Genomic DNA, 25,021 nt, shown 5'->3' on the forward strand with positions numbered 1-25,021 from the left:
ACTGTATCATCTCACCTCAAGCACATACAGAGATCTATTTATTGAGTTGTTATAAACCTTTATTTGGTCACAACAAAAATCCACTGTGAATGTGTACATATTTAAGGTTAAAAAACAAGCAAAAAATAACAAATTAAAAAAAGTCACTGTGTGAAGGTGATGTAGGTGAACTTGTGTGGAGAATAACAATGTATACCATCCTTTACAACCTCTATTTTACATGTGAATCCAATACAAATCTTCAATGAAACATATTTGCGCCTCAAAAGCAATTTCCAAAAGAAAATTATAAATGAGGCTTCTACGAATAAAACACAACTGTACAAAAACACACCGCTTAATATTACAAACATTATATAAAGTAGAACTCTTTAGTGCATTCTAAAGATGTGACAACATTTGAGGTGATTTAGCTGTGCGCCCTTCAGGTGAGAATACATGTTCTGTATTCAGTGATTCAGTCATTTCCATCTTGGAATACATATGTGGAAACCTCACCCGGCATCCATTGTGCGCACACACCTCTGACCAGGTCCGAATCATAAGAGACAAAGGGGCAGACACAAAAAACAAAAGTGTTCCAATTAAATAGCCAATTCATATGGAGCTTTCCCCTCAGTGGTTCAGGGGAAGTCTTCAGCCAGGAGCTGCAGAGTTCTCTTGTCTAGACCGAGGTTGATCGCCTCCAGGTAGTGCAGGAACCTAGAGGAGGGAAAAAACTGCTTAGTCTTCTGTTTACACTTTAACACATGTATTTGTAGTCCGTCAGTTATATGCACTTTGTGTCAAAATCAAATCCTACATCATAACTTTAAACCAAGCCCCCAGGAAGTGTGCCGGACACCAAGGCAAATATTCGTAGTGGCCTAAACAGCAGTAACTTGTGTCAGTCCGTGACGTCACTGGGCCCAAAAACACTTTCTCCCGTTGAGTTACATTGGGAAATCAGTATAACGTTTTTTTTTAAACTAAATAAACGACCCAGTTAGAACACTTTTATAGCCCTTATTTATATCATTAGGTTTTAAAAGTTGTAAAATGCGCTAAAAGCTGAATCCAGATTTATTTTCTCTCTCCATTCATGCTACTAAGCCGAGAGCGGGAGATCAGAGGCGGGGCTTAATGGAAAACTCAACTGTGCATGCTCTATGAGCGCACATACGGGTATTTGTGCTCTCGACAGCCAGGCATGATGGGTAATTTGTGAGGTTTTGCTCTCAACAGCGTCAGGCCATTTTGTCTTCATGAGCCGGAGCAGTTCTCATAGGACTGAATGAGGCCCTACCTCCGTCGTATTCAGTTCTTAAAATACATCCATGCTTTAAACCCAGACCCTAGTGCTTTTGGCCAAGTACATAGCTTATTATTGTTTTTGCATGCTCACCTTCGTTTAACCTTGCCCTGCTCCTTCAGCTGCTCTGATCTGCAGACGGTGCGGAGGGCGGGTAAATAATCCAGAGCAGCGGCTGGTCTGTTTCCCAGAGTACCAGAAACTCCTCTGAACATCAGACTGTCCATCACTTCCCTCCTCCGCTGGGCCATCCTGGAACACATCGAAACACTTTATCAGCCTTTGAACTTCTTATGCATGAGTCTATGTTTGACGATCTATGGTTACATTGTGGCGTTGAAGCCCAAAACAATTAAGTATATCTTATCTTAACTGGTCCTTATGAGCCCCGCAACCCCTTCTGTAGCTTTGAAAATAATCTTTTATTTTTTCCCCACAAAAATAAGTTAAATAACACATCATATCAAGACATTTTAAAAACATCAACAGATGTCCCTGAACTAATCTTTGGAGACAAGCACTTCAGCAGGAGAAGTAACAACATATAAGATTACCCGGAGCAAAGACGAGAGGATGCAAGTATAGCTTTTACAAATATATATAGTTATACACTTTAGACATGGTGAGATCTCAATATTTGGGAAAGGCAAAGTGAAACATTTGTATTTATTATTTTTATGATTTATGGCATTACAACTATTATTCTAAAGACATTTTTGAGATATCCCCATTTCTAGCTGTTATTTAGCTGTTTCCTTAAGGAGTTGTATATTTTTGTGAAAAGGGTTCAGGGTTAGCTTTAGGGCTCAGAGGTTTAACTGGTTGGGGTTAGAATTTGTTCATTCAGTGACCAATGTCGACCTTGACCATGTTGACTACGCCACAGTGGGGCTGTGCGATTAAACAATTATCCATTTACTTTGAAAACATCCATTTATTGAAAAAGAAAAATTGAATAGTATGTTTTTAACAGTTGATTACCCTGGACTTTAAGTATAATTCAACTGAAAAACCAATAAAAAAAATAATTAAAAAAAATAAATAATTACATTTATTATTTTTTTTAATAAAAAGAATAATCGTTTTATTTCGATTACGTTGTTTTCGTAATCGTTGCAAGCCAAAATCGAGATTAAAATACGATTAATTGCACAGCCCTACACCACAGTGCATTAGTTTATAAAAAGTTGTGAAATGACAAGCATCACTCACTGTGGTTGACAGGGGCCGTCCTGGGTGAAGCTGTAACCCTCACAATGAGCAGCTACAGGCAGGGTGAGCTCTGCCGCCGCCTGCTCTCCCAGCTCCCCCTGCAGCTGCTGGGCTTTCCTCCAGGTCTCCACTGCTGCGGCCCGACACCTGTTGAAGCTCAGAGCCTCCACAGCGGCAGAGATCTCCATGATGCGCTCTGCTCTCATCCAGCTCTCTCTGTCAGACTCCAGCCGCGACTCCTCGGTCATCCCGTCTTTCAGCACCGCTCCCAGCGAGGACATATTTCTGCGCTCGTCACCCCCAACAAGCAAGGAGTCCATGTACGACATGTTGTCGAAAAAGTCAGCTATTGAGTCTAGACACTGCGAGACGGGGAGACTTTTTAGCCGCTCCTCAGGAGTCAGAGGCTTTCTCTTCACCTTCTGGGAAACCAAAGTCTCCTTGACTTCCTCCTTCGCTTGAGGAGCGCCCTGCGGCTTGCAGAGGGATAGAAAATCGTCTTCTGACTCCGAGTCGGAGTTCAGTCCGTCCCTTTCAGGTAGACAGTGCCGCTTCTTGTTCTTCTTCATTCTGTTGGACATCTTCACTGGACTGCTGTCTTCGGAGCAATCTGCAGACTCTGAGGTTTGTAGTAACCTGGTATGTGATGGCAGCTCTTTTGGATCAGCAGGATGTTCTTGTGCTGCAGAGACAGATGGCTCCGGTTTGTATGTGGAGGTAGTCAGCTGTGTGTGTGGTAGAGGTAAGAGAGTCTCCATGTTGGAATAGAGCAGGTCCACTCCTCGATGCTTGCAGTTAGTCAGAAGCTCCCAGCGTAACGTCTCCTCGCCCGGACCCTGTTGACAACACATACAGGGTGAATCAAGGACTCAACTTGGTACATGTTCTTCATCTAAGCAGTGTTTGTGGTAATGTAATGTTTTACCCTGAGCAGCTCCCACATGTCTCGCTCAGGCTCCACATTCAGAAGACCCAGCATGCTCTCTGTGCAGCCGCTTTCACAGGGAGGGAGAGTCACGCCTGCTGCCTCTTCATCAGCCTCTGGCTTTAGCTCTGCGAATGAAGCGGAAAAATAACATCAGGTTAAAAAAAGTCGTTTATAAAAATGATAACATATTCTATTGTATTGCACTTTTTCTACACAGCGGTTTACAAAATGACAAGAGAGATAGAAATCCAATTATGCTGTAAAAAAAATACTAAATATAAAACTGTCACGGAGAAACAATACAAGTCAGTTCAAATCTCAAAATCAATAAAAGACCTGTTGCTGTGCGGATTGGGACCTTCAACTCAGGCCATGGTAGCAAATGCTTGGTTGTAAGTCTAGACTTTGGTCAACAGAAAAAGCTCTTCTGTTCTATTTTACTTTGTGTTTGTAGCTAATCAGTTTATTGCTTTGCGAGTGATTTAAACGATTTTAGGCGGTGAGTGCAGAATAGGTAGTTATACAGAAGGGATGGAAAAGCCTATCTCCCTCCTGATCAAGAAGAAAGATTAATGATATTTTGACACACTCGAAAATAAATAGAGCTCACCACTTTTGCCAGTGTGTGTCAGTGGCCTGGTCAGGTGGCGGCCTCCTGCGCTGCGTGTCCAGAACTGCAGCTGCAGTAAACTCTGCCTGATGTCGCATCCGTTGAGTCTGAGCAGAGCGCTGATGTCCGGGACGTCTGTCCTCACGTCCTCCGTCAGACACAACAGCTGCAGGAAGCTGCTCACATCCAACTGCACCAGGGAGAGAAGGACCAATACATAACTGACTGGTGCACAAACACTACATACCTCTGACCTCTCATACTTTATTTGCATCAATCAAATCAAAAAAATTATATTTGCAGATTACTCCGGCTAACAAATATTGGGTATTCCCAGAATCAATTAATTTTTTTAGTAATAACTTCCCAGTTTGTTTATTTATTTAATATTGTTTACATTACTTTTTATCTTCTTATTTCTTTTCATCGTTATGCGGTTGAATTATTATTTCAGCCCTAGAAATTGCCTTGTAATATTTGTATTGGTGTATATGAGTGCATTTGTGTACTTATACACCTGAACATATGGTGCTTATGTATATTCTGTGTATGTGTGAACATATGAATGTAAAAAAAGTAACTTGAAAATAAGTGTTCACAATGTTTATATGCATATATTATTATTATTTATTTGCCAAGTACATGTGTACATATATATATTTTTATATATAGTATTTTCCTTTTCAAAAAAGATAGTCAACTGCTATGGACATGTGCAAAAAATGACCCTATATCTAGTTTTCATATATATATATATATATATATATATATATATGCATTTATTAATTTTTTCCCTAACCTCCATTAATTTTTTTCCCAGTTTTCTTTAATTCTTTGTACTCCTTAATTTCTATACGTTTTTTACGCAATAATGCCAATGTTATATTAGGATGATTCACGGGAGGGCTACTTCCCATAAGCTATGCTTCAGCCCTCCCGCTTCTACTAATTTTGTTTATCTTTGTGTGTATGAATTATATATTTTTCTTTTTTGGATGAATTATTAGAAAAAATATATATATATATAATAATATTTAAATAATTAAATACAAAAATTAAATCACCACATTCAGTGAATAAGCCAAAAAAAAAAAACACGGTTTAGAAATCATCCACTCACCATTGAGGGTGTTTTGAAAATAATCTCTTCAAAGTCGCCATCGAACATGGAGCTGAAAGCAGGATCTACAAAACAGGCAGGATTAGATTTGAACTCAGAGCGTAAATAAATAAACACAGAGCAAACTGCGAGTCATTTGACCTTTCTGCTTCTACTCACCGCTGGTGGTGAGGATAACTGGCCGCTTTGTAGTCGTCATAAAAGTCTTGATGGCAGCTAGAAACCCTGAGTCATCGTCAAAAATAACATCCACTTCTTCAAACAGGATCAGCGAGGTGGCCGTCTTCTTGCTCTGTTCTTCACTGTTCTTCTCTTTAGGGGTGGTAGCTGCTGGTGAATCCACCGCAGGGGCTTTGGGCTTGATGGCACATTCTTTTGCTTTGATGACTTTCTTGGAAGCAGCTATATGAAAAGATGGAGGAGACAGAGGAAGAAATGGCAAACATCTTATTATTAAAGTGCTGATAACTTTTCATGAAGGTTAAATCATCATATAAGTCAACAATTGACACATTGAAGGTGAAATGTACCCGTTTGTTCATTCTTCTTGGTGTTGGGTGTCTCCACATCGGTGGGTCGACCCATTTTGAAGAAGTTAGCTAAGGAGGTTGGAGCCAGGTTTCCTTTCCGAGCAACTCTTGGGGACTGTGGATGTTTCCTGGGAGAGGAAACCACCCTGCGAGGAGAGTTAAACTTTCCTGGAAGAAAAAAGAAAATAATCATTGATCAACTTCCAAAAGTTTGTATTCATTATATTACTTCAACAATCAATATAGTAACTAATATATCATTTTAGTTTTTTTCTGTAATGTATCACTACCGAAAAAGGAGATGAGAAGATTACCCGTTAACTCTTGTGACATTTAGGGACTTTTCGTTTATAGCTTCACAATGAATACCGACTGTTTGTCGCATACAGCCTATTGGTGTAAAGTTAAATAACAAATCCATAATATAAATATAGCATTAGATAAAATGCCATTCAACTAAGCTCTTCAGCTCCGGTCTGATGCTAACCAACTGGGTTGTTTTCTTCCGAGTTTTCTCTAAAAGTGCACTCAAGTTGATTCCCAAATCAAATCATTTTTAAACTGTATGGTCATTCTCAAAGTTTCCCAAAATGTGCATAAAACACAACCGCCCAAATCCTTTAGACCCGGTGCTATAAACGTGAGTGTCTGTACGTACTGGGCGAGGATCCAGGCTTGAGAGGGCCAGTGCTGCTGCTTGTGCTGTAGCTGTTGAAGTAGGTGGGCTTGTGTGCGTTGACCCCCTGACTGTCCACCTGGTGAGACTGAGTGGCTTCCTTCAGCTGGGACAGGATCAGACGGCCGCTGCGCTGAGACGAAGCATTCACCTCAAACACCTTGGAAGACCAGAGAGGACGTTAGGAAGTGAAGACAATTCTTTCACAGATGTTACAGTTGTGTACTTTGAAGCTTCTGTACCTTGAAGCCCAGCTCCTGGGCACAGGCGTAGACCGCTGCAGTCTTCCCTACTCCAGTGGGTCCGGTGATGATCATCGTATTACACAACGTGTCCTCTCCTTCCTGAGAGTCCTCCTCTCCGCAGTCCCACTCCGAGTCTGGACACAAAGAGCCATCATGCAGTCAGCACACCCATCCACCAGAGAGAAGTTAGGGGAACAAATGATCTAATCTCCTACCATTTCCGCTTTCCTCCCGTTTCTTCTCTTTCTGATTTTTTCTCTCTTCCCGATCTGCACGAAGTTTCCATCCCTTCAGCCAGCTGTACATAAGAAAAAAAAAACATGTAATATTAACCCAAAGTTCCTGAGACAATAACAAAAGTGGTCTCACACACATATAGTGCAAACTTGTGTAACTTGCAGTTACAATGAAAGAGCTACAGTTTAAAGTAGGGATGCTCCGATCGATACTTACTCTCTGCCGATCGATCGGTGCTCTCTAAAAATGCCGATCGCGAGAGCCGATCGCATAACGTAAAATGATGACGTAAAATACATGACACTTTTCTCTGTGCGCGGCAAAACAAGCTCGCCAAAATGGCTTCACCAGTCTGGCAGTATTTTAAGTGTCTGAAAATGACAATAAAATAGCGGTATGCAACGTGTGTGAAGCAGAAATCCTGCAGCTCCACCCGCTGTGACGGACCGGTGAGCGGAGCAGAACACACATTAAGAGTTAGACCTAACACACTTAGCTATTTGATCTACCTCTGGAACAAGCTAAACTAGTTATATATATATATATATATATATATATATATATATATGTATTCTTCACTGTTGGGTCACTCATTACTGGATCAGTGAGCTGCATGAGATACTGACAGGCTGTCAGGAGGGAGAGAGAAGGGGAGAGAGGAAAAGAGAGCGCTTCCGTTCATTTCTCCCGTGTTATTATCCAAAGTTAATGTAAACTTGAATAATGTACTTCATTTGAATGTAATAATTATGTTGGTTGTTGTTTGTGGAAGCACCAGTGAATGAGCCCCATTAACTGAGTTTTAAACATCACTTTAAATGGAAGATCCCCATAGGCCCCGCCCACTCAGGATCGGATCGGCGATCTGTATCGGCCGATACTGATTCCGGCGAACGGCCCCAAAATTGGCGATCGGAGCATCCCTAGTTTAAAGCAAATACAGTGTTTACTGTTCTTTAGGGCTGTTCAGCCTAGTTTGAAGCTTCATTCAAAACATGCGTTATCTGCACAGTCAACAAAAACTGCTCTCCCGCTTAACAAATACAAATAGAGACAGACAAGTTATATTCATAAATGTTCAAAGATCTTTAATTGTGAAAACGACGTAAATATGAAATTCAAAGTTCAATTTGAAATCATTAAAAGCTTAAAATGTAAAGATAATAGTTATTTAGTCAAATGAAAGCAGTTTTATCTCCTCACCTGTGCAGCCTCCTCACTGAGGCGGTGTTGCCGATGATGTCACTGGAGTGCTGGGGCTGATATTTGTCCGTCCAGAGCACGTCCTCCTTCATCACATCTGTTCAACGAATCATTGGTTAATTACTGACAACAGCCAATGAAGTGTACAGACAGCAACTGGATCAATTCAGCACCTATTTTAATAATGAGCACACAACTGATCTCCTTATATGTATGAAAGTTGTCATGTCAGTAACACATTTTAAACAAAAGTAACTATTTTCTATCTACTGAACTACACACGACAATAAATGAGCTCAGGCCTCTTCTTCCTTCCTAGGGTTCCAGGTGTTGTTTGGAAAAAGAAAATAGTTCTTATATGAAATAATTTAACCAAGGTTTCAAGGATTACTTTGAGTAACAGGGTCGTGATTTCTGGAAAGAGACACTGCTTTTCAAATGTGTGTGTGCCATTTTGTTCCATTAAAAAGTAGGCAGACATCTCAATGGCTGATATCTACCACATCTGGAAACTCGCACCAAAACAATCTAAACATAAAAATAGCAATACAGGTAAGAGAAGGATTTTTTCTTTCTCCCATGGATTGATTTTCTGTATTATGTAGATCCTAAGGTTTGCACACTGAGTAGATAGAGATATCATTCAATCAAATTGGGGAGACCATGAAATGTAGTAGCTCACCTTTTTTCCCAGCGCTCTCTCCGACAGGCGAGTCACCGACCTCAATCACAGAGTCATCTACAGACGGGGAGGCAGCACCTTTGGCTGAAGGCTTTGAGTTCTCATTCGCCGCGTCCTCTGTCCTCGATCTCTGAGCTCGTCTCGGGCGTCCTCGTCTTTTCGTTGGCTCGGGCTCCGAAACGTTTTCCTCGGCACAGTTGGCGCGCTGCTTCTTGGCCAGCTTGGCGGTCGTTTCCCCCTCATCATCCCTCCTCTTCCTCTTCCCTACTACTGGTTCAGCGGGCGGTGTGGTGCTGGAGACTCTGGTTTCAGCTTCAGGGTCTAGTTAGTGACATGCACAGGATGTTGAGAATCATTTAGATTGATGTACTTATTTTGGCTCATTTGTAAACATGAATTGAACTGATTTGAAAATGTTGATATATGTAACATTCATGAACTTTCAAGAAACTGTTCTTTCTGTGGATGCAGAAATACAGGGTCAATACTTAATGCAGTCAAGATGTTACGTGACGTCAAGCTTTAACCCAGCCTGAAATAAACTGTTACTGCAACCTGATGCTTTGAAACTCAACATTTAAACTCTCAAGTGAATGAACTTCCTGTCAGACTGACCTGAGGCCGTGCACTGCTGCTGGTGGTCAGCGCGTCTCTTTAGGAAGCGAGTGAGGAACATCTCAACATCGAAGGAAGGGTTAGCGGTGCTGATCTCCTCCGTTAGAAGCCGACGAACACTTTCAGAGATCTCAGGCCTCCAGCCAGAACCCTTCAAAGAACAAATGTACTTTTATTTAATACTGGGTCTGCTGGTTAACACCACTGTAGCTGGATGGATAAAAAGTTATAATCAAACAACACTACAAAGCACAAAACACACCCATTGTAGACAAATAAGCATTTAAGCCTTTTAAATTCTTTGTAAAAACAACACAGCTATACTTGCTGAGAGGTAGTAATTTTAAACCAGATATAAATACAAATAAATACAGCATACCCGTTGACAAAAGGCTCTTGGGTCTGGTTGTGTCTTCACACAGAGGGAGCCGCTCACAGGTGGAGGGTTTGATGTTTGGCTCCAAAGCTCTTTCAGGTGACACAGTAACGAAGACTCGGGCCATAGTAAACTCCAAAGAGGGCAGTCTGTCAAAACACAACAAAAACAGGTTTTAATCGTCCCTGTCTTGATTCATTATCAACTTACCAGTCATTATTAACAAAAATAATAATATATTAAGTCATATATGTAAGTAAAAGCAGCAATATTACAGTGTAGACATTTTCTGTTGCAGGTTAGAGTCCTGCATTAGAAAGTATTATCGTCAAAATGTATTTATAGCTACAAAAGTAAAAGTATTTGCACAAGCACTTGAGCTTTTGGATAAATGGCTCATTTCAGAATAATGTATATTATATAATTGAATTAAAGTCATCAATACTTTAATATGTTGCAGCTGGTGAAGGTAGGGATATTTCTTTAGGCTTGTGATGTCTACAAAGAGATCATTTGAATGCAATTGTAATCTGTACAAATAAATCATGATGTAAATTATGTTTTGCATTATTAATCTGAACACTCAACACATATAAGTTATCAAATAAATAATGTGAGGTGAGATTAAAATGTGTCTCTGAAATGCAGTGTAAGAAAAGTCAAATGGAGATGAAAACCTTTGTATGTCTGTGAAGGAACAGCTCACCTTGTGGTTGTTGCTGGATGTGAGTAACAGTCTGAAAGGAGGAGCAGGACAGCGAGTAGGCCTCTCTGGTTGACGTTGTCTTGGCGATCTGTTTCCTGAAGGTCTCGGGCAGACCGCTCTTTAAGAAATCTCTGCGCGCCCTGAACTGCTCGTCATCCTGGGAGTTTTCAGAGCCGCTCTCATCAAAGATGGAAATCACTGTGGGGACCTTCTTCTCTTGGCCCAGCGCGGCCCCTTTGGAGCCTTGGAGGAAGAAAATACCGCACCATTAGAAGACATTTCTATTGTTTGTGGTAAAGGTGATATCACAGAGAGCACAAAGTCAGATATTTGTAGGCTGCCATATTTGAGAGCTGTGACTCAGTATTTTTGTTTGATGATCTTCCCTTCCAGGAGTATATATGTATACCCTTCCTCATACAGGTGTAACACATCCACACTCACCTATACTACCCACTTATAAAACGGACAAGTCAAATCAAGCAATCTGATTGGTTCTTAGCCGTGATATAATGAGCGTACATCACAGGTAGAATTGTAGTTACTTTTCAGTATCCCTCCGCGTCTGAGAAAAGCTACAACCGTTACAACTGTTACATTAAGTCCGTTACGAAACTAACTAACTAACTAAGCTTAAGATGGAAACATTTAAGGTTAACTTCGACCTCCGGGGTGGCCTTACTATGGAGGAGTGGATTGAGGAGTGCCTATCTCCAGAAAGCACCTAAACGACGACATGCAGAGCTACGTGAAGAGCAGGTAGACCAACTGGAAAAGTATCACCATTCAAAAGCTTTCTGATGCGGGTCTTGAAACAAAGCAGAGAAATTATGACCGTTAGTGGCCACAGGTGCGAAAGCTCTCTCCAGAGCTACTGGAAGCCGAATCTCGGGGACCGGAGAAAGTGGAGCAATATTCTCGCCACGCCAAGCAACAGCCTAGAACAACCTCAGCCTATACAAGTAACCACGTAAGCTATTCTACTGATGCTGGATTTTTTCAGTGGGTGCACAATAAATGGCAACATACAAATGAATGTAAATAAATAGCCAAATAATGGATCAACGTTCTCTGTCTAATATGTTCGCTAGCTGTTAGTGTTGTAACCACGCCCCTTAGCTGTGATATAATGACCATATACCACGGCCAGTCGTGAGCTATTGCTTGTGCCACATGTGTACGGCCTACTTACCTACCAATGTGTCATCTTTCCTAGATTGTACTTGTTACATAAGGCCAGCCCAAGCTTTATGAAAACTCTAAACATAAGGATCAACTGAGTTTATATTTCTGCAATTCCAAACAAGAAAATAAAAGGACTATGAAAAGTCATTCGAGTAATACAAAGTGTGTTGCTTAAGGTTATACGTTTGGAACATGTTCTGATGCTCAAAGAATGAGTAAAGTTTTGGATGAAAATATGAATTAGATGATTACACACCAATGTTTCCAAGTCGGTGGTTATGGATTCAGCCACTTTCTGGTGGTTGATTTTGTATTCAGAGAGATTTAAAAAAGAAAAGCTGAACAGAAAATGGTGATTCAAATACGAAAGACTACCTGGGCTAGTCTTGGCAGATGAAGCTTTCCCCAGAACTTCATTCAGACTCCGTAAATGCTTCTTGCTTTTACTCTTTTCTTTTGGCGTCTGAGGAGTGACCGTCTGTTCGTTCTCCACGCAGATGACAGAGTTCTGAAACGACAAACATAAGAAAAACAAGTGAATACACAATTGTCTCATTGTGGAAGTCCCTAAATGGCCCAAGTGTTTATGTACAGCTCATGGGGCGACTGTTCAAATATGATCAAATGAGCTTATTACGTTTACAAATCCCAAATAAGAGTGAAACACTTATTCTACACCATGCCTTATTAAGCTGCTTTGCCATTGAGGGTTGTGTGATTGCACATGCTTCATATTGGGCTAAAATGCACTTTCTCAAAGGAAGGACAACCGATAGTGCTAAAAGATTTGATGGTGAATAATAAATTGTGCATGTTTCAACAGGGTCAATGTAACTGTAACAAGGTTGCTACCCTAATGTGTGCTAGTCTGTATTTATGCATTCATGTTAGGGCTGCTCGATTATGGCAAAAATCATAATCTCAATTATTTGGGTCAATAATTGATATCACGATTATTAAAAACGATTATTCATTTACTTTGAAAACATCCATTTATTGAAAAAAAAATGGAACAGTATGTTTTTAACAGTTGATTACCCTGAACTTTATTCAAGTATAATTCAACTGAAAAACCAATAAAAAAATAAATAATCGTTTTATTTCGATTATGTTGTTTTCATAATCGTTGCAAGCCAAAATCGTAATTGCCATTAAAATACGATTAATTGAGCAGCCCTAATTAATGTGCAATTGAAAAATGGAAAGATAATACACAATGTGAAATAATCAAAAGATGCTGTTTATCTGATCATCATCGTCATGGCGTCATTGACTCTTCATGTATATATTACATATGTTAGACGCTTTTATCCAAAGCGACTTACATACTCAATACTGTGGGCAATCCCCACAGGAGCAATTCGGGGTGAAGTGTCTTGCCCAGGGACACAACGACATGCTGACTGCAGTGGGACTCGAACTTGCTACCCGCTGATTCAAAGTTCGGCGCACTAAGTTCAGCGCACTATTCCACTGAGCCACAGCCTCCCACATATATAATGTAAACCATCCCCTTCACTACAGTGATTCATCCTGTGGCCTTTCACTGTACCTCGTCTTCACAGTAGATCTTCTTGTCGTAGGAGGCGGCCTCAGTTCGAGACGAACGCCTTAAGGTGACCTTCTCCTTGACGGCAGTTTTTTTACTCTGCTGAATCACTTTGGCTTTCTTCACCAACTTCTTTGCCTGCTTCCTTGTTTTAGAGTCCTTTGATGGCTGAAAGAAATAAAACCATTCCTTCATCATCTACAGCCCACATTAAAAAAATATTCAAATGTGTTTTTCCATTTGGTAATAAATTCATTAAGTTTATTGATCTGTTAAAAAAAACACAATTGTACTTACTTTAGTAGCTAAAGAGGTGTTGGTGCTACTTTCACTGTCAGCCTTGGACTTGGGAACATTTCTATGGACTCTGGTAAATCTAATCCTTTTGAAGAAAACAACATTGAATTAAAACGTAAAAAAACCAGCAATCTTTAAAAAAAACATTACCACACATATTAGGGCTGCTCGATTATGGCAAAAATCATAATCTCGATTATTTGGGTCAATAATTGATATCACGATTATTAAAAACGATTATTCATTTACTTTGAAAACATCCATTTATTGAAAAAAAAAATGTGAACAGTATGTTTTGAACAGTTGATTACCCTGAACTTTAAGTATAAATCAACTGAAAAACCAATACAAATTATTTATTTTTTTAAATAAATTTAAAAAAATTATCGTTTTATTTCGATTATGTTGTTTTCATAATCGTTGCAAGCCAAAATCGTAATTGCGATTAAAATACGATTAATTGAGCAGCCCTAACACATATGCATAAACACACCTGGAACAGAAAAACACAACAGTCTGTTGATAAATGCTATATTTATGAAGGTTATGATGTTCAGTGTTAGCACAAACTGTGTTTAAGAAAGATGTTTACGTTATGTCGTTTTTAGTGCTGCTCAATTGTATTTGAGTGATAAGTGTTTCTATAATTGTTCTATTCTGTCTATACAATGAGAGTACTCTAAACAACAGAAACACTTTCCTGTATGATCCAATATTATTCAACAGCACCACACACTCCATCCTTAAGTGATCATGCAGTTGAATCTAGACCTCTTTAAAACAGTTTCAATAAGAGACCAAACATGACAACCTTCGGTTACAGGTGTGTATAAATGCATGTGTAACAGTATATACAATCATAAATAAATCATCCTCATTCACCTTATTGGACTTTCTTGTGTGTCAGGTGAGCACACAACCTCCGATAAGAAGACTCCATGTTTGGACTTGCGTGTCTTTGAGGTGGAAATATGTGCAGGGCTGTCCGCAGGTAAAGCAGCAGCCGCATCCTTTGACTTGTTTCGTTTCTTGGTTTTCCTGATAGGGGATGTTGGGGGGGCTTCGGGAGTTTGCCTTACTGCCCCCTCTCTCCTGGATCTCCTCGCTTCTGGGACGGAGGGAGTTGAAGTGATGGGAGGCTCATCATCAACCTCAACAACTGTGGCCGCTGTTTCTTCAGCAGCAGGTGGAGCATCCTTTCCTTCTTTAGCTTTCTTTCTGCCTTTCCTTGCTTGTTTCTTTTTAGCCACTTTATTTTCTTGCATGGCAGCAGGCACTTGCTCAGCAGAGGGTGGAGTTACTTCTTCAGCAGCTTTGTCTGCATCATCCGCAGCTTTCTCTCCAGCTTGCTTCTGCTTGCCCTGGCTCTTTCCAGGCTTGCTTTTGGACCCATCCAGACCGGGCTGTTTGAAGGCAGCCATGAACTGCTTCTTCACTGCCTCGCTGCTCCGTGGTGTGGATTCACTCTCGATCACAGCCAGCTCCAAGTCTTCCTCTTGAAGAACCACGTTAGATTTACGCTTGACAGTCAAAGAGGCAAAAGGAAGTTGGTGTCCGGACTCTGTGTGAGGAGACGATACAACCTCTGCAGGGCTCATCTGACCTTTTCTCCTGTTGAAGATTGTAGCTAACTTTCCTCCTGCCTTGGCTACTTGGTGTTTAGGTGAGACTACATGCACCTCTGCCTGGATGGTGACAGTTCTGGGCGAGACATGGAAAGGTGACACTCCTGAAAGAACATTTTCCTCTGCTTTAAGGATCTCCATTTGGTCAGAGACTATTCCTTCTGCCTCAGGTGTGATTTTACTTGCATCTTCTTTGTCCTCTGCACCCTTCCTCTTGTCCTGGTTCCGCACAAATTCCTCAAAGGAGACCGTGACAGTGCTGTGGTTTAACTGAGAGGCCTCATCCAAATTGACCTCCATACTAACATCACACAAGGAGCTCTCGTTCTCCTCTGGTTCTGAGTGCTTTGCCTTCTTAGTATTCCGTGCCACAGTTTTGACTCGTTTTGCTTTATCTTTTGATGGTAAAATTGGAGATAATTCAATACCAATCAGTTCCAGATTAGGTTTGACACCGTTTCCACATTTGGAACCATCTTCTTCAGCCTGCTCAACACTGACAGTCTTAGTGGTATTACTCTCTGATTCCCCCCCAGTGATACAGGCCTCAGCACTAAGCTGGGCGATCAGGGCCGCTGTATCACTGCCAAGAACACCACAGCTGCTGATGGCTTCTGATGCCGAGTCTCTGATTTCATGTTGTTCTTCTACAATCAGGCAGCTTGGTTCCTCTGTAAAACTTATGGTTTCAGCCTCCACAAGTTTTCTTGCAACTTTGCTGGCCTTTCTAGTCCGTTTCTGTGATGGCTTTTTCACTGCTGCCTCTGGGCTGGTGTGTTTTTCAGCAGGTTGAGAAGTCCGACAGTTCTCTTTTGACAGTTCAGGTGAGCTGGTCTTTTCTTTCGAGGACGGAGCTTTACGGTTAAAGTAGTCCATGATGTTGTTGGAGCGCGGAGGTGAAAAGGGTTTCTCCTCAGGCTTGGGCACAGGAGAGAAGTAGTTTTTGATCGTCTTGACAACAGGACTGCCGCCATCTTTGTGAGATTTCTTGCAAGGCTGTAAAAGGAGTGACAAAATGATCAACTACATAATGCAAAAGGAAATAATAAGAACACTTCCCAAAAGCTGCTTTGCATTTTAGATATGGGACAGATCTGTGTCATAGACATACCTGGGTGTCAAAGTCCTCAATGACAGATGCCATAGCCACAACACCAGCCATCATTTGAAGAGACCTAAATCAAAAGGGAAATACTGTTATGTGCTTGGAGAATAAAGCAGAGAGGAACTCTAATTATATTCAAATTAGTACAGTGGTCTAAATCCCATGCCATTAAAACGAGTTGCCCTGAGAAGTTAGGAAGCTTTATCAAAAGTAACACGGCAATTATTATTATTATTATTATTATAGATTTCAATAATCTTTCTTGCTTCAACAGAAAAGTGAAAAAACACAACACTGTACAAAAATGTATTTGGATGTTTCAAATAAGAATATACAAATGATCAAATCAATACATTTTAGTGTTAGTCAATTTACCGCCATGGTATTCGACAGTGTAAACAGTCCTACACAAAACAGTACTGTAAAAAAGCAATAATACCAAACAATGCAGGAAGTTAGTATGAAGTGTTTATAACAGCATATTAGTATAAATCGTATAGGCGTCACGGACAGCCAGTAACAGCTGACAATAGCATCATCATTATTCCTGACATGGCGCCCTGTGCCTAACTGCTTCTTCCTCCAGTGTTTGTGACAAATGACGAGCAAGTATACAAATAAAGGAAAATACTTACCAATAAAAACAGAACCTTCTGCAACTTCGTCTTCTTCTTTCTCTTACTTATTCACCTCCCCGAGAATGTGAACAAACAATATAAATTCATTGTGTGAGACGGACAGCTGTGTGTGTTGCCACTAGACTTATAAATGTCTCTGTAAAACAACAAGCTAGCAGACTTCAATGGAAGCTACTTTCAAACACACTCCGCTCCTCACAGCTTCCAAAAGTGGTCCAAACATTTCCAACATGTCAGCGACGGACATATTAAAGCACCGAGGAAAGCGTTAAACGGTTATAATCCCCATTGTTTCCGAGTAAGGTTTCAAAAACATGTTTCTTCTTGACGTATTTTGCTCTTTCAAAAACGCGCCAGATTACTAGTGAATGAAGAGCGCCAAATATACGTGACCTTTGGCATGACCCATTTCCACCAATCACAAAAGAGAACATCTCTACGTCATCGCCGGACGTTGTTTGCCCATAACAAAGATGGCGGGTGGAGAAGAGGGAAAATAGAGAGGGAAAAGTGACAGTCCCCTCTGCTGGCTGCGACAATTTATTGATCACTCAAAATGATGATACGTTGTCATTATAAATAAATCCAAAGTACTGAGATTTTTCATTTAAAATGAGAAATTCCAAAGAAAAAAAGAATACTCTGTTACAAGTAAAAGTAATGCGTTCAAAAATATTGTTTAAGTAGGTCTTTGCCTTTGGGTGGTCTACATACAATAAGCAGCCTGTATGCATCTTAATATACGTATGGCAAAAGTAAATTAATCCTATTAATTATTCAAAATGTGTCCATTTAAGATAAAATAAATTATATGAGTGTATTTATAAGCAGCACTTGTTTTAATGATGATCTGAAACTACGCAAAACCATTTTGTGAAACAAAGTCTCCAAAAAAACACAGTGTCTGTAATGGTAAAAGGTAAATGCAGAGTCGAAGTCAATCTCGCATGTTCATGGATGTGAGGTTACTGTGAAATCAGATCTGTATTTAACTGACTAATTAAAACAATTTCCAGCACCAAATTCATAGCTTTAAAAGTAAAAAATGACGAGTCCAATGTAACAAACCACACCCATATTCTTGTTCAAGTAAAACAGAGTGGTGTGCAGAGGTTTAATAACATCATATACTAGGCAAACTTGACTTTCCTGTTTATCCGTATCTCCCGTATCCGTATACACGCATAAACAGTGAATCTGGCATTGGTGCTGGGGATTTAGCCGAGTTATTTTCAATAGAGTCACTCGATTGGAGCAGAAAAGTCAACAGTGGCAATGGAAACAAAAGGTAAAGTTTAAGCTCATATGACTTACTTAGGACAATAATGTTGTTCTGCAACCTTTTCTGCATTGTTTAGGACATTTATGTAATACAAGTGTTTATTTATTGATTTGTTAATCACATTGTTGTCATTGTATTTGTTTAATAGAGACAATTACACATTGTTAATAAAGAAAAAGTCAAGGTAATTATGTTTATTGAAACTAATTGCTGGCTTTTATCCCTGCTTAGGCTTTTCAAAATCACGAGGAATTGTTTTATTATTTGAATTGAATCTGAATTAAACTTTAATAATAAAACAATACTTTTCCTGAGTTATCAGCATTTGTTTGTTGCTGTAAATATGGGGAAAAGGTTATTAGGTGTGATTGAAATTTCCAGATCTGCAGGGGATTTTCCAGTTCCAGTTTCTGTGAGGAGGTTGTAATCATGCTAGTGTTTAAATGAATGTCGGTACACAATAAGGATAAGATGCCTTGAATTACTCAGCTGTATTTTAAAGATGCTGTTCTCGCTCATAGATGATTATTAATGCACTATATGTTTATTACCTTGCAAATGTAAGTTTGTGCATTCACTATTAATGTGTATAAAAACCCAACATCACTCGCTCATTTCACACATTTTACTGAGCTTGTCGGTAGATCTGCAGATATATGATTTAAACTCAAAGACAAAACAGTTTTTACTTCTCATTATGTACTGATATTGCCATCACACAAGCCATACTGCTTGTATAAGCTGGTATTTGACAGTCCTTCACAGCAGGATTTCCTGATGACAGATGTGTGTTTTAGTGAATTTAATGTTGCAATGACATTGTTGTCAAAGCTATACTTTTCATGCAAATAGACAGATCATGAAAATGTTCTAGATTTATATAATGCATGTATGTAAATGGGAAATGTGTTATATCTCTTACAGGGCAAACTAAGCACCCTCCAGAGTTGAGGATTGTGTTATTAGGTGGAAGAGTATTAACCAGTGACCCCAGTTTTAAAAGTACAGCTGGCAACATCATACTTGGCAAAAGTGTTTTTGAGACCAACAGAAGAACTGCCCAGAGTGTTGTGAGTCAGCGGGAGGTACATGGCAGACGGGTCACTGTGGTTGATACTCCAGGCTGGTGGTGCCACTACCCACGAGAAAACACCCCAGAGCTGGATCAGATAGAAATCAAGAACAGCGTCCATCTGTGTCCCCCAGGGCCTCACATATTTCTTCTAGTCATTCCTTTAGAAGAAGACTTTTCTGACATTTTCAAGGAATCCCTAGAAGAGCACATGCAACTCTTCAATAAAGGAGTCTTCGATCAAACCATTGTGCTGTTCACTGTAGATGATCCATGTAAAACAAGTTTAAAATACGACATCCCTTTCTGGCCAGCACTTCAGATGATTCTTCAACAATGTGGAAACCGAAAGCATGTTTTCAACATCAGCAACCACCAGGATAGGACTCAGGTCACAAGGCTTTTCGAGAAAATAGAGGCAATGATTGCACAAAATGCTGCTGGTCACTATTCTATTGATGCTGCTGATGGGAGTGCTCTGAGAGAGAAAATGGAAGCAATCGTTGAAAGAGCATCAAAGAGGTTTGCCGAAGTGCAGGCAAAAAGAAGGAAACTCAAAGCCCTGATTGAAGGTAAGTCAGAAATGTCTCTAAAATGCAGACAAATATGACGAAGATACCATTTATCAATAGCCTTTTGACATTACAACGCAAATGATACCTGCAAAGATACCTCACGTCCTCCTAGATTGATTTAAACTCTTTTTTTCCCTTTGAGAAGTTTCTGATTTTACTGACTTAGGTGTTTGAATAGTTAAAAAAGTCTTGATGGTCAACCTGACAATTACATAATGATGCACAAAACCTCAAGTCTGAATATCTTTTAATTCCACTTTGTCTCTAGGTGGCAAAACTCCCCCAACACATTTGAGGCTAGTGATGGTTGGTGCACAGTGGTCAGCCAAGAGCTCAGCAGGCAACACCATTCTAAGGAAATATGCATTTCCTGTTACTCACATGAGAACAACTGTGTGCTGCGAAATAAACCACAGCATGGTGGCAGATAGGCAGCTCACAGTGGTTGACTCTCCAGGCTGGTTATACAACGGCACCCTTCAGGAGCTCTCCGAGATTAATAAACTTGAAATAGAAAACAGCATGCATCTGTGCACTTCAGGACCCCACGCAGTGCTCCTTGTTGTCGGCCTGGCATCCGCGTTCAACGCAACATACCAGAAAGCGGTCCAGGAGCACATGAGTCTGTTCACGGATGAAGTCTGGAAGCACACAATTGTTCTGTTTACCAGAGGTGACTGGCTGGGAGTGAAGACTGTGGAAGAGCGCATTGAGAGTGAGAAGGGTCTGCAGTGGCTTGTGGAGAAGTGTGGGAACATGTATCATGTCTTGGATAACAAAAACCACAGTGACGAGACTCAGGTAACGGAGCTCCTTGAGAAGATTGAAGAGATGTGGGCAGGAAACAAAGATGGTCATTTTGAAGTCAACCTGGGCCGTGCTGAGCAGATGGAGGCAAGAAAAGAGGTTACAGACAAGAAGGCAAAAAGTATTCGTCAGACGGCCCAAAGACAAGCAAGAATACTCAAAGAGTTGTTTCGAGGTAATAAAAAAACTGAATGTATGATTAATTTAATTATTATTACTATTTCTAATTGAAAAAAAACTCACATTTCCCAAGGGGAGACGCAGACAATCACTGACCATAGGGTTGTACTTATCGGGCCGAAAGACTCTGGGAAGGGTATGGCAGGAAACATGATCCTTTTTGAAGAGCTGTTTGGCACAGCTTGGATGAAGAAGGTAACAAACCTCTACAGGTTTTTTCGGGGGAAACATCTGATTGTTGAAGTCTGTTTTGGTTGTCATATTATTTTGTTTGGTTACTTCTATGCAGGAATTCCAAGATCAGAGAAGAACCACAATGTGTGAGAAACATGAAAGAAATGTTGCTCGACGAAACATCACCGTGGTTGAGGCACCAGGCTGGTTTGCAGACGAGATCACACCTGACTGGCTCAAGACTGAAGTTCTGCGCAGCGTCTCAATGTGTGCTCCTGGTCCTAATGCTTTTCTCTTGGTTGTACCCATTTTCAAAACCTTTACAGAGAATGACTACAAAACAATGGTTGAGCTCTTGATGCCATTCGGTGACAGTGTCTGGAGGCACTGCATGGTGCTGTTTACCTGGGGAGACTGGCTCAAGGAAAGATCCATTGAGGAGCACATTGCCACAGAAGGCGAACACCTGGAACAGCTGGTGGAAAAGTGTGGGTACAGATATCATGCCATGAACTGCAATCCATATGGTTGTTTTGCTTTACCTATCATACAGCTGTTTGAGAAAATGTTTGACATGATAACACGAAACAAGGGCCAATACTTTGCCGCTGAAGACAAAATGGGGAACAAGCAGAAACCAACGCAGTGGCAAGAGGAGTGGAACAGGAGGGAGCAGGAGCTAATCGACAGGATGTTGAAAGCTGTTGCACAAGAACCAGAAGAACCGATCGTACCATCTATGAAGATGAACGCAAGCATGGATGGAGCCTTCACTCCGAGCATGAGTTTGTTATTACTCAGTTAATCTAGGACATGTTTTTAAATTGTTTTAAAATGTAAGATAGACCATATGGCCTGTCACGATAACAATGTTATCAAATTATCGTATTAAATGTGGTTATTGCCTCAATAACATTTATGTTACCAACTTAACGTGCAACATATTGACCAGACCTTTATAATCTGAACACTATTAGCCTGTCGTACTGTATGTGGACATGACTTCAATCAGATTTTATGTTACCGATTTATCATACCATCAATAGACATGACCTTGATTATATTAGTGCCATTGTCTCAACCTACGATGTATCGAAATGTCTTGTAATTTTTACATTAACAACTTATCATACACTTTATTTATTTTATTTTTGCTGACGTCAATATTGTTTTGTTTACATGAGAATGGAATCATCACACATTTTAGACAACATATTGAAGGATTTTCAATATTTTGGCATTGGTCATTTTTCGTTGACATCCAGACCATTTCCAACAAAAGTAGTTACACTATTCAAATTCTGTTTTCAGTGAGTGGAGATGTTCCCATAGAAGTTGGGGGCACATTTTGGAGTCAAAGAGAACGTGCCAAAGTGACTGAATGGCTGAGCGTTAGATTTGGGGGCTCTGATGTCACCTCTGGGGTCGACAGCATGAGTATTTCAGCCAGTGATGTGGAGATGTTGGACCAAAGCGTCCTGACAGACGACAATCATCAACGAATGACAAGGTTTTTGTCAGATAAACATCAACAAAGGAAGTTAGACTCTATTGTCCATGGCAGGGTCTTGACACACATTGAAGAAACAAAATGCAGGCAGTCTTTTTAGCACACACAAGCAGGCTGGTAACTATGGTAACAAAAGAGAAAACGTGCACAGAAAGCACAGTTTTCCAAACACTGTTGGACCCTGCCAGAAAATTGGTGATTATCTAGCTGTATTACTTTCTGATGCAGCCAATACTATGTATGTTATGTTTAATGTTCATTATTTAATGTGATTATGTAATGATGTCAATGCAGAGATTATATTTTCGGGTCTTCCCTGTAACAGTGTAAAAAAGCATGTTATAGCATATCATGAATAGAAAACGTTAATTGTATGCAGAACATTAAATCATTTAAAGATTCAGAATTTCCCCCACATATCAGTCTGGCAGGCGATACCGCAGCATCCGGACTAACCACCAGACTCAGGGACAGTTTCATCCCACAGGCCATAAGACTATTAAAAACCTGAACTTTTGAAACAACATCCATAACATTCATCTGGCTGCAACTTAGAAATGATTTATCTAATATATCATATTCCAATCACTTGTATATAGACTCTTATTGCTCTTATTCACAATTTTACTAATTTACTATTTTTACTTATTTACTTGCACTATTTTTGCATATAGGTAGACTACCATCTTAGTTGGCTAGATACTTGATTTATGATGCTAACACAGTTATTTTACTTTGATAACATTGAATAAAGGACCTTAACTTGTAATGAAGGATGTTTCAGTGTGGTATTGTCATTCTGTGGTATTAATTAAGCAACATATCTGAGTCCTTCTTTGGCCACTGTTTTTTTGTAAAGTCGTCTTTATATTAATGGACAATCATGTGTTTTGTTATGGAACTCATTTAAAAAATAAATTGTACTATTGTTGTACACTTGAATATCTGCTTGCATTTAATTCCCCTAGACTTCTGCTCTCAGAGGTGGTTTATTACTAAAACCAATAATAATTGAATGCAGAGGTAAGTATTTAATATTATAAAAAGTATATATATATAATATACTCTTAAAGTTACAACTAGCCAAATGAGGGCAACCATAATGCTGATGTGGCCTATGATGATCATTGGTGGAAAGTTACTAAGTACATTTACTCAAGTACTGTACTTAAGTACTTTTTTGACATTTTTGTACTTTATACTTCATCTCCACAACATTTCGGAGGTGAATATCATACTTTTTACTCCAGTACATTTATTTTAACGCTCACAGTTACTCGTTACTTTGTAAATATAAAAACACACATGCCGATATAGTATAATGCAGTAGTCCATTTAATATTAATCTCGACAGTATATTTAACATTTGGTCAAAATTGACCAGTTACAACACTGAAATGCTCTTAAATGTGTAAACATGATAGAATTAAAACCCTCATAACATACTGTGAAAAGATGCATAACGAGTACTTTCACTGTTGAAACTTGAAGTACATTTAGCTGATAATACTCCTGTAGCCTACTTTATATTATCCTGAATCAGGTCATTGAGCAGATGAGTACTTTTACTTTTTGTACTTGAATTACATTTTGATACAATTACTTTTATACTTTTACTGAAGTAGAACATTTAAATCAGGACTTTTACTTGTAGTGGAATATTTTAAGACCATACTATTTGTACTTGTATTTAAGCAAATTATGATGCAACACTGATGATGATAACAGAGTAATGCAAACGCGAAAACACCTTACAGGCCTCCGTCGTTTATCTCCGTTGCCTTCCTGTACCCGTTAGTTTTTTTACTTTTCGTCCCAGTGTTGCGCAACTCCTGCTTTTCTGCTTTCTTTCCAGCACCTGTCTTCTGGTCGACATGTCGGAGTGCAATACGGTGCCTGCAGCGGGACCCGGGGACCCTCTGGGAGGGCAGACAGCTCTCGGGAACGGGGCAGGAGGCATCCAGAAAGATGCGTTCGCGGACGCAGTGCAGCGGGCCCGGCTGGTGAGGAGGAGGGAGGTGACAGCTGAACTGGGGGAGGGCTAGCTTTCTGCTTAGCTTATGGGCTAATATTGTTTACACAGCCTGATATATACTATTGATATTCTGAATTATCATGTATTACTATTTACGAATTGTTAATAGTAGTAAAAGTAAGCTAGTAATGTATGGTCACTGCTTGTCGTACATTAGCTGAAACACTGTCTGTGTGTCCCAACAAACCCAGTATGTAAGTGACAGGGTGATAGGAAAATAAAACTTGCAAGATTAGCTTAACAATTACCTAAATTCGAGTCAATAAAAATACAACATTATGGGTTTGATGTTTATACTAACTGTTTGGGTGGTTTATATAAAACCCATGCAGGTATGATGGCAAACACCTGGTTGGCATAAAACAAGCCAAGAAAAAAAAGGCAACTTGTAAAATAACCAAAATCTAATCAACTAACTACTGTATATAGGCCTAGTCTTAATTATTTATTATGTTATTTTTGTTATGTTATTTTTAAGTGGATTTATATTTTTGTATTATTTGGGACTGTGAGAAGTGGCATTTCGATTTCCCTGTTTGTATCACACACACAAACA

The 25,021-nt window shown here is 39.8% G+C and overlaps 2 protein-coding genes across 3 annotated transcripts; one reads left to right on the plus strand and one right to left on the minus strand.

Annotated features, from left to right (window-relative positions):
* Positions 1–86: 86 nt before the first annotated feature.
* On the minus strand, positions 87–17,193 carry atad5a (ATPase family AAA domain containing 5a). Of its 2 annotated transcripts, none has more exons than XM_034143850.1 (22): positions 16,828–17,193; positions 16,199–16,262; positions 14,345–16,083; positions 13,463–13,541; positions 13,169–13,333; positions 11,992–12,124; positions 10,432–10,674; positions 9,729–9,874; positions 9,350–9,500; positions 8,735–9,055; positions 8,053–8,149; positions 6,828–6,910; positions 6,610–6,746; positions 6,350–6,527; positions 5,692–5,859; positions 5,321–5,563; positions 5,162–5,226; positions 4,042–4,231; positions 3,429–3,556; positions 2,504–3,339; positions 1,385–1,543; positions 87–702 (listed from the first exon to the last, which is right to left on the minus strand). In XM_034143850.1, exons 2-22 carry the CDS (start codon positions 16,250–16,252, stop codon positions 624–626), a joined length of 5,394 nt encoding a protein of 1,797 aa, XP_033999741.1. In that variant the 5' UTR covers positions 16,253–16,262; positions 16,828–17,193; the 3' UTR covers positions 87–623. The 2 variants fall into 2 exon arrangements, with proteins under 2 accessions (XP_033999741.1, XP_033999740.1); XM_034143849.1 differs by having other exon boundaries at positions 13,463–13,547.
* An 811-nt stretch (positions 17,194–18,004) lies between these two features.
* LOC117492205 (GTPase IMAP family member 8-like) lies at positions 18,005–23,329 on the plus strand. Its single transcript, XM_034142322.1, has 6 exons — positions 18,005–18,118; positions 19,037–19,756; positions 20,028–20,741; positions 20,820–20,941; positions 21,036–21,706; positions 22,236–23,329. Exons 1-6 carry the CDS (start codon positions 18,106–18,108, stop codon positions 22,528–22,530), a joined length of 2,535 nt encoding a protein of 844 aa, XP_033998213.1. The 5' UTR covers positions 18,005–18,105; the 3' UTR covers positions 22,531–23,329.
* Positions 23,330–25,021: the final 1,692 nt, after the last annotated feature.

Source organism: Trematomus bernacchii, unplaced genomic scaffold (genome assembly GCF_902827165.1).
Source record: "Trematomus bernacchii unplaced genomic scaffold, fTreBer1.1, whole genome shotgun sequence".
NCBI lineage: Eukaryota > Metazoa > Chordata > Actinopteri > Perciformes > Nototheniidae > Trematomus > Trematomus bernacchii.

Excerpts from the sequence above, each read along its gene's own strand:
- atad5a (XM_034143849.1), bottom strand. The coding sequence starts at position 16,252 with ATGATGGCTGGTGTTGTGGCTATGGCATCTGTCATTGAGGACTTTGAC. Across the intron at positions 13,548-14,344 it reads ACACAAGAAAGTCCAATAAG|GATTAGATTTACCAGAGTCC; the intron begins GTGAATGAGGAT and ends TTTCTTCAAAAG. Across the intron at positions 6,747-6,827 it reads ACGGGAGGAAAGCGGAAATG|ACTCGGAGTGGGACTGCGGA; the intron begins GTAGGAGATTAG and ends CTTTGTGTCCAG.
- LOC117492205 (XM_034142322.1), top strand. Across the intron at positions 20,942-21,035 it reads GCACAGCTTGGATGAAGAAG|GAATTCCAAGATCAGAGAAG; the intron begins GTAACAAACCTC and ends ACTTCTATGCAG. Across the intron at positions 21,707-22,235 it reads GCCTTCACTCCGAGCATGAG|TGGAGATGTTCCCATAGAAG; the intron begins TTTGTTATTACT and ends GTTTTCAGTGAG.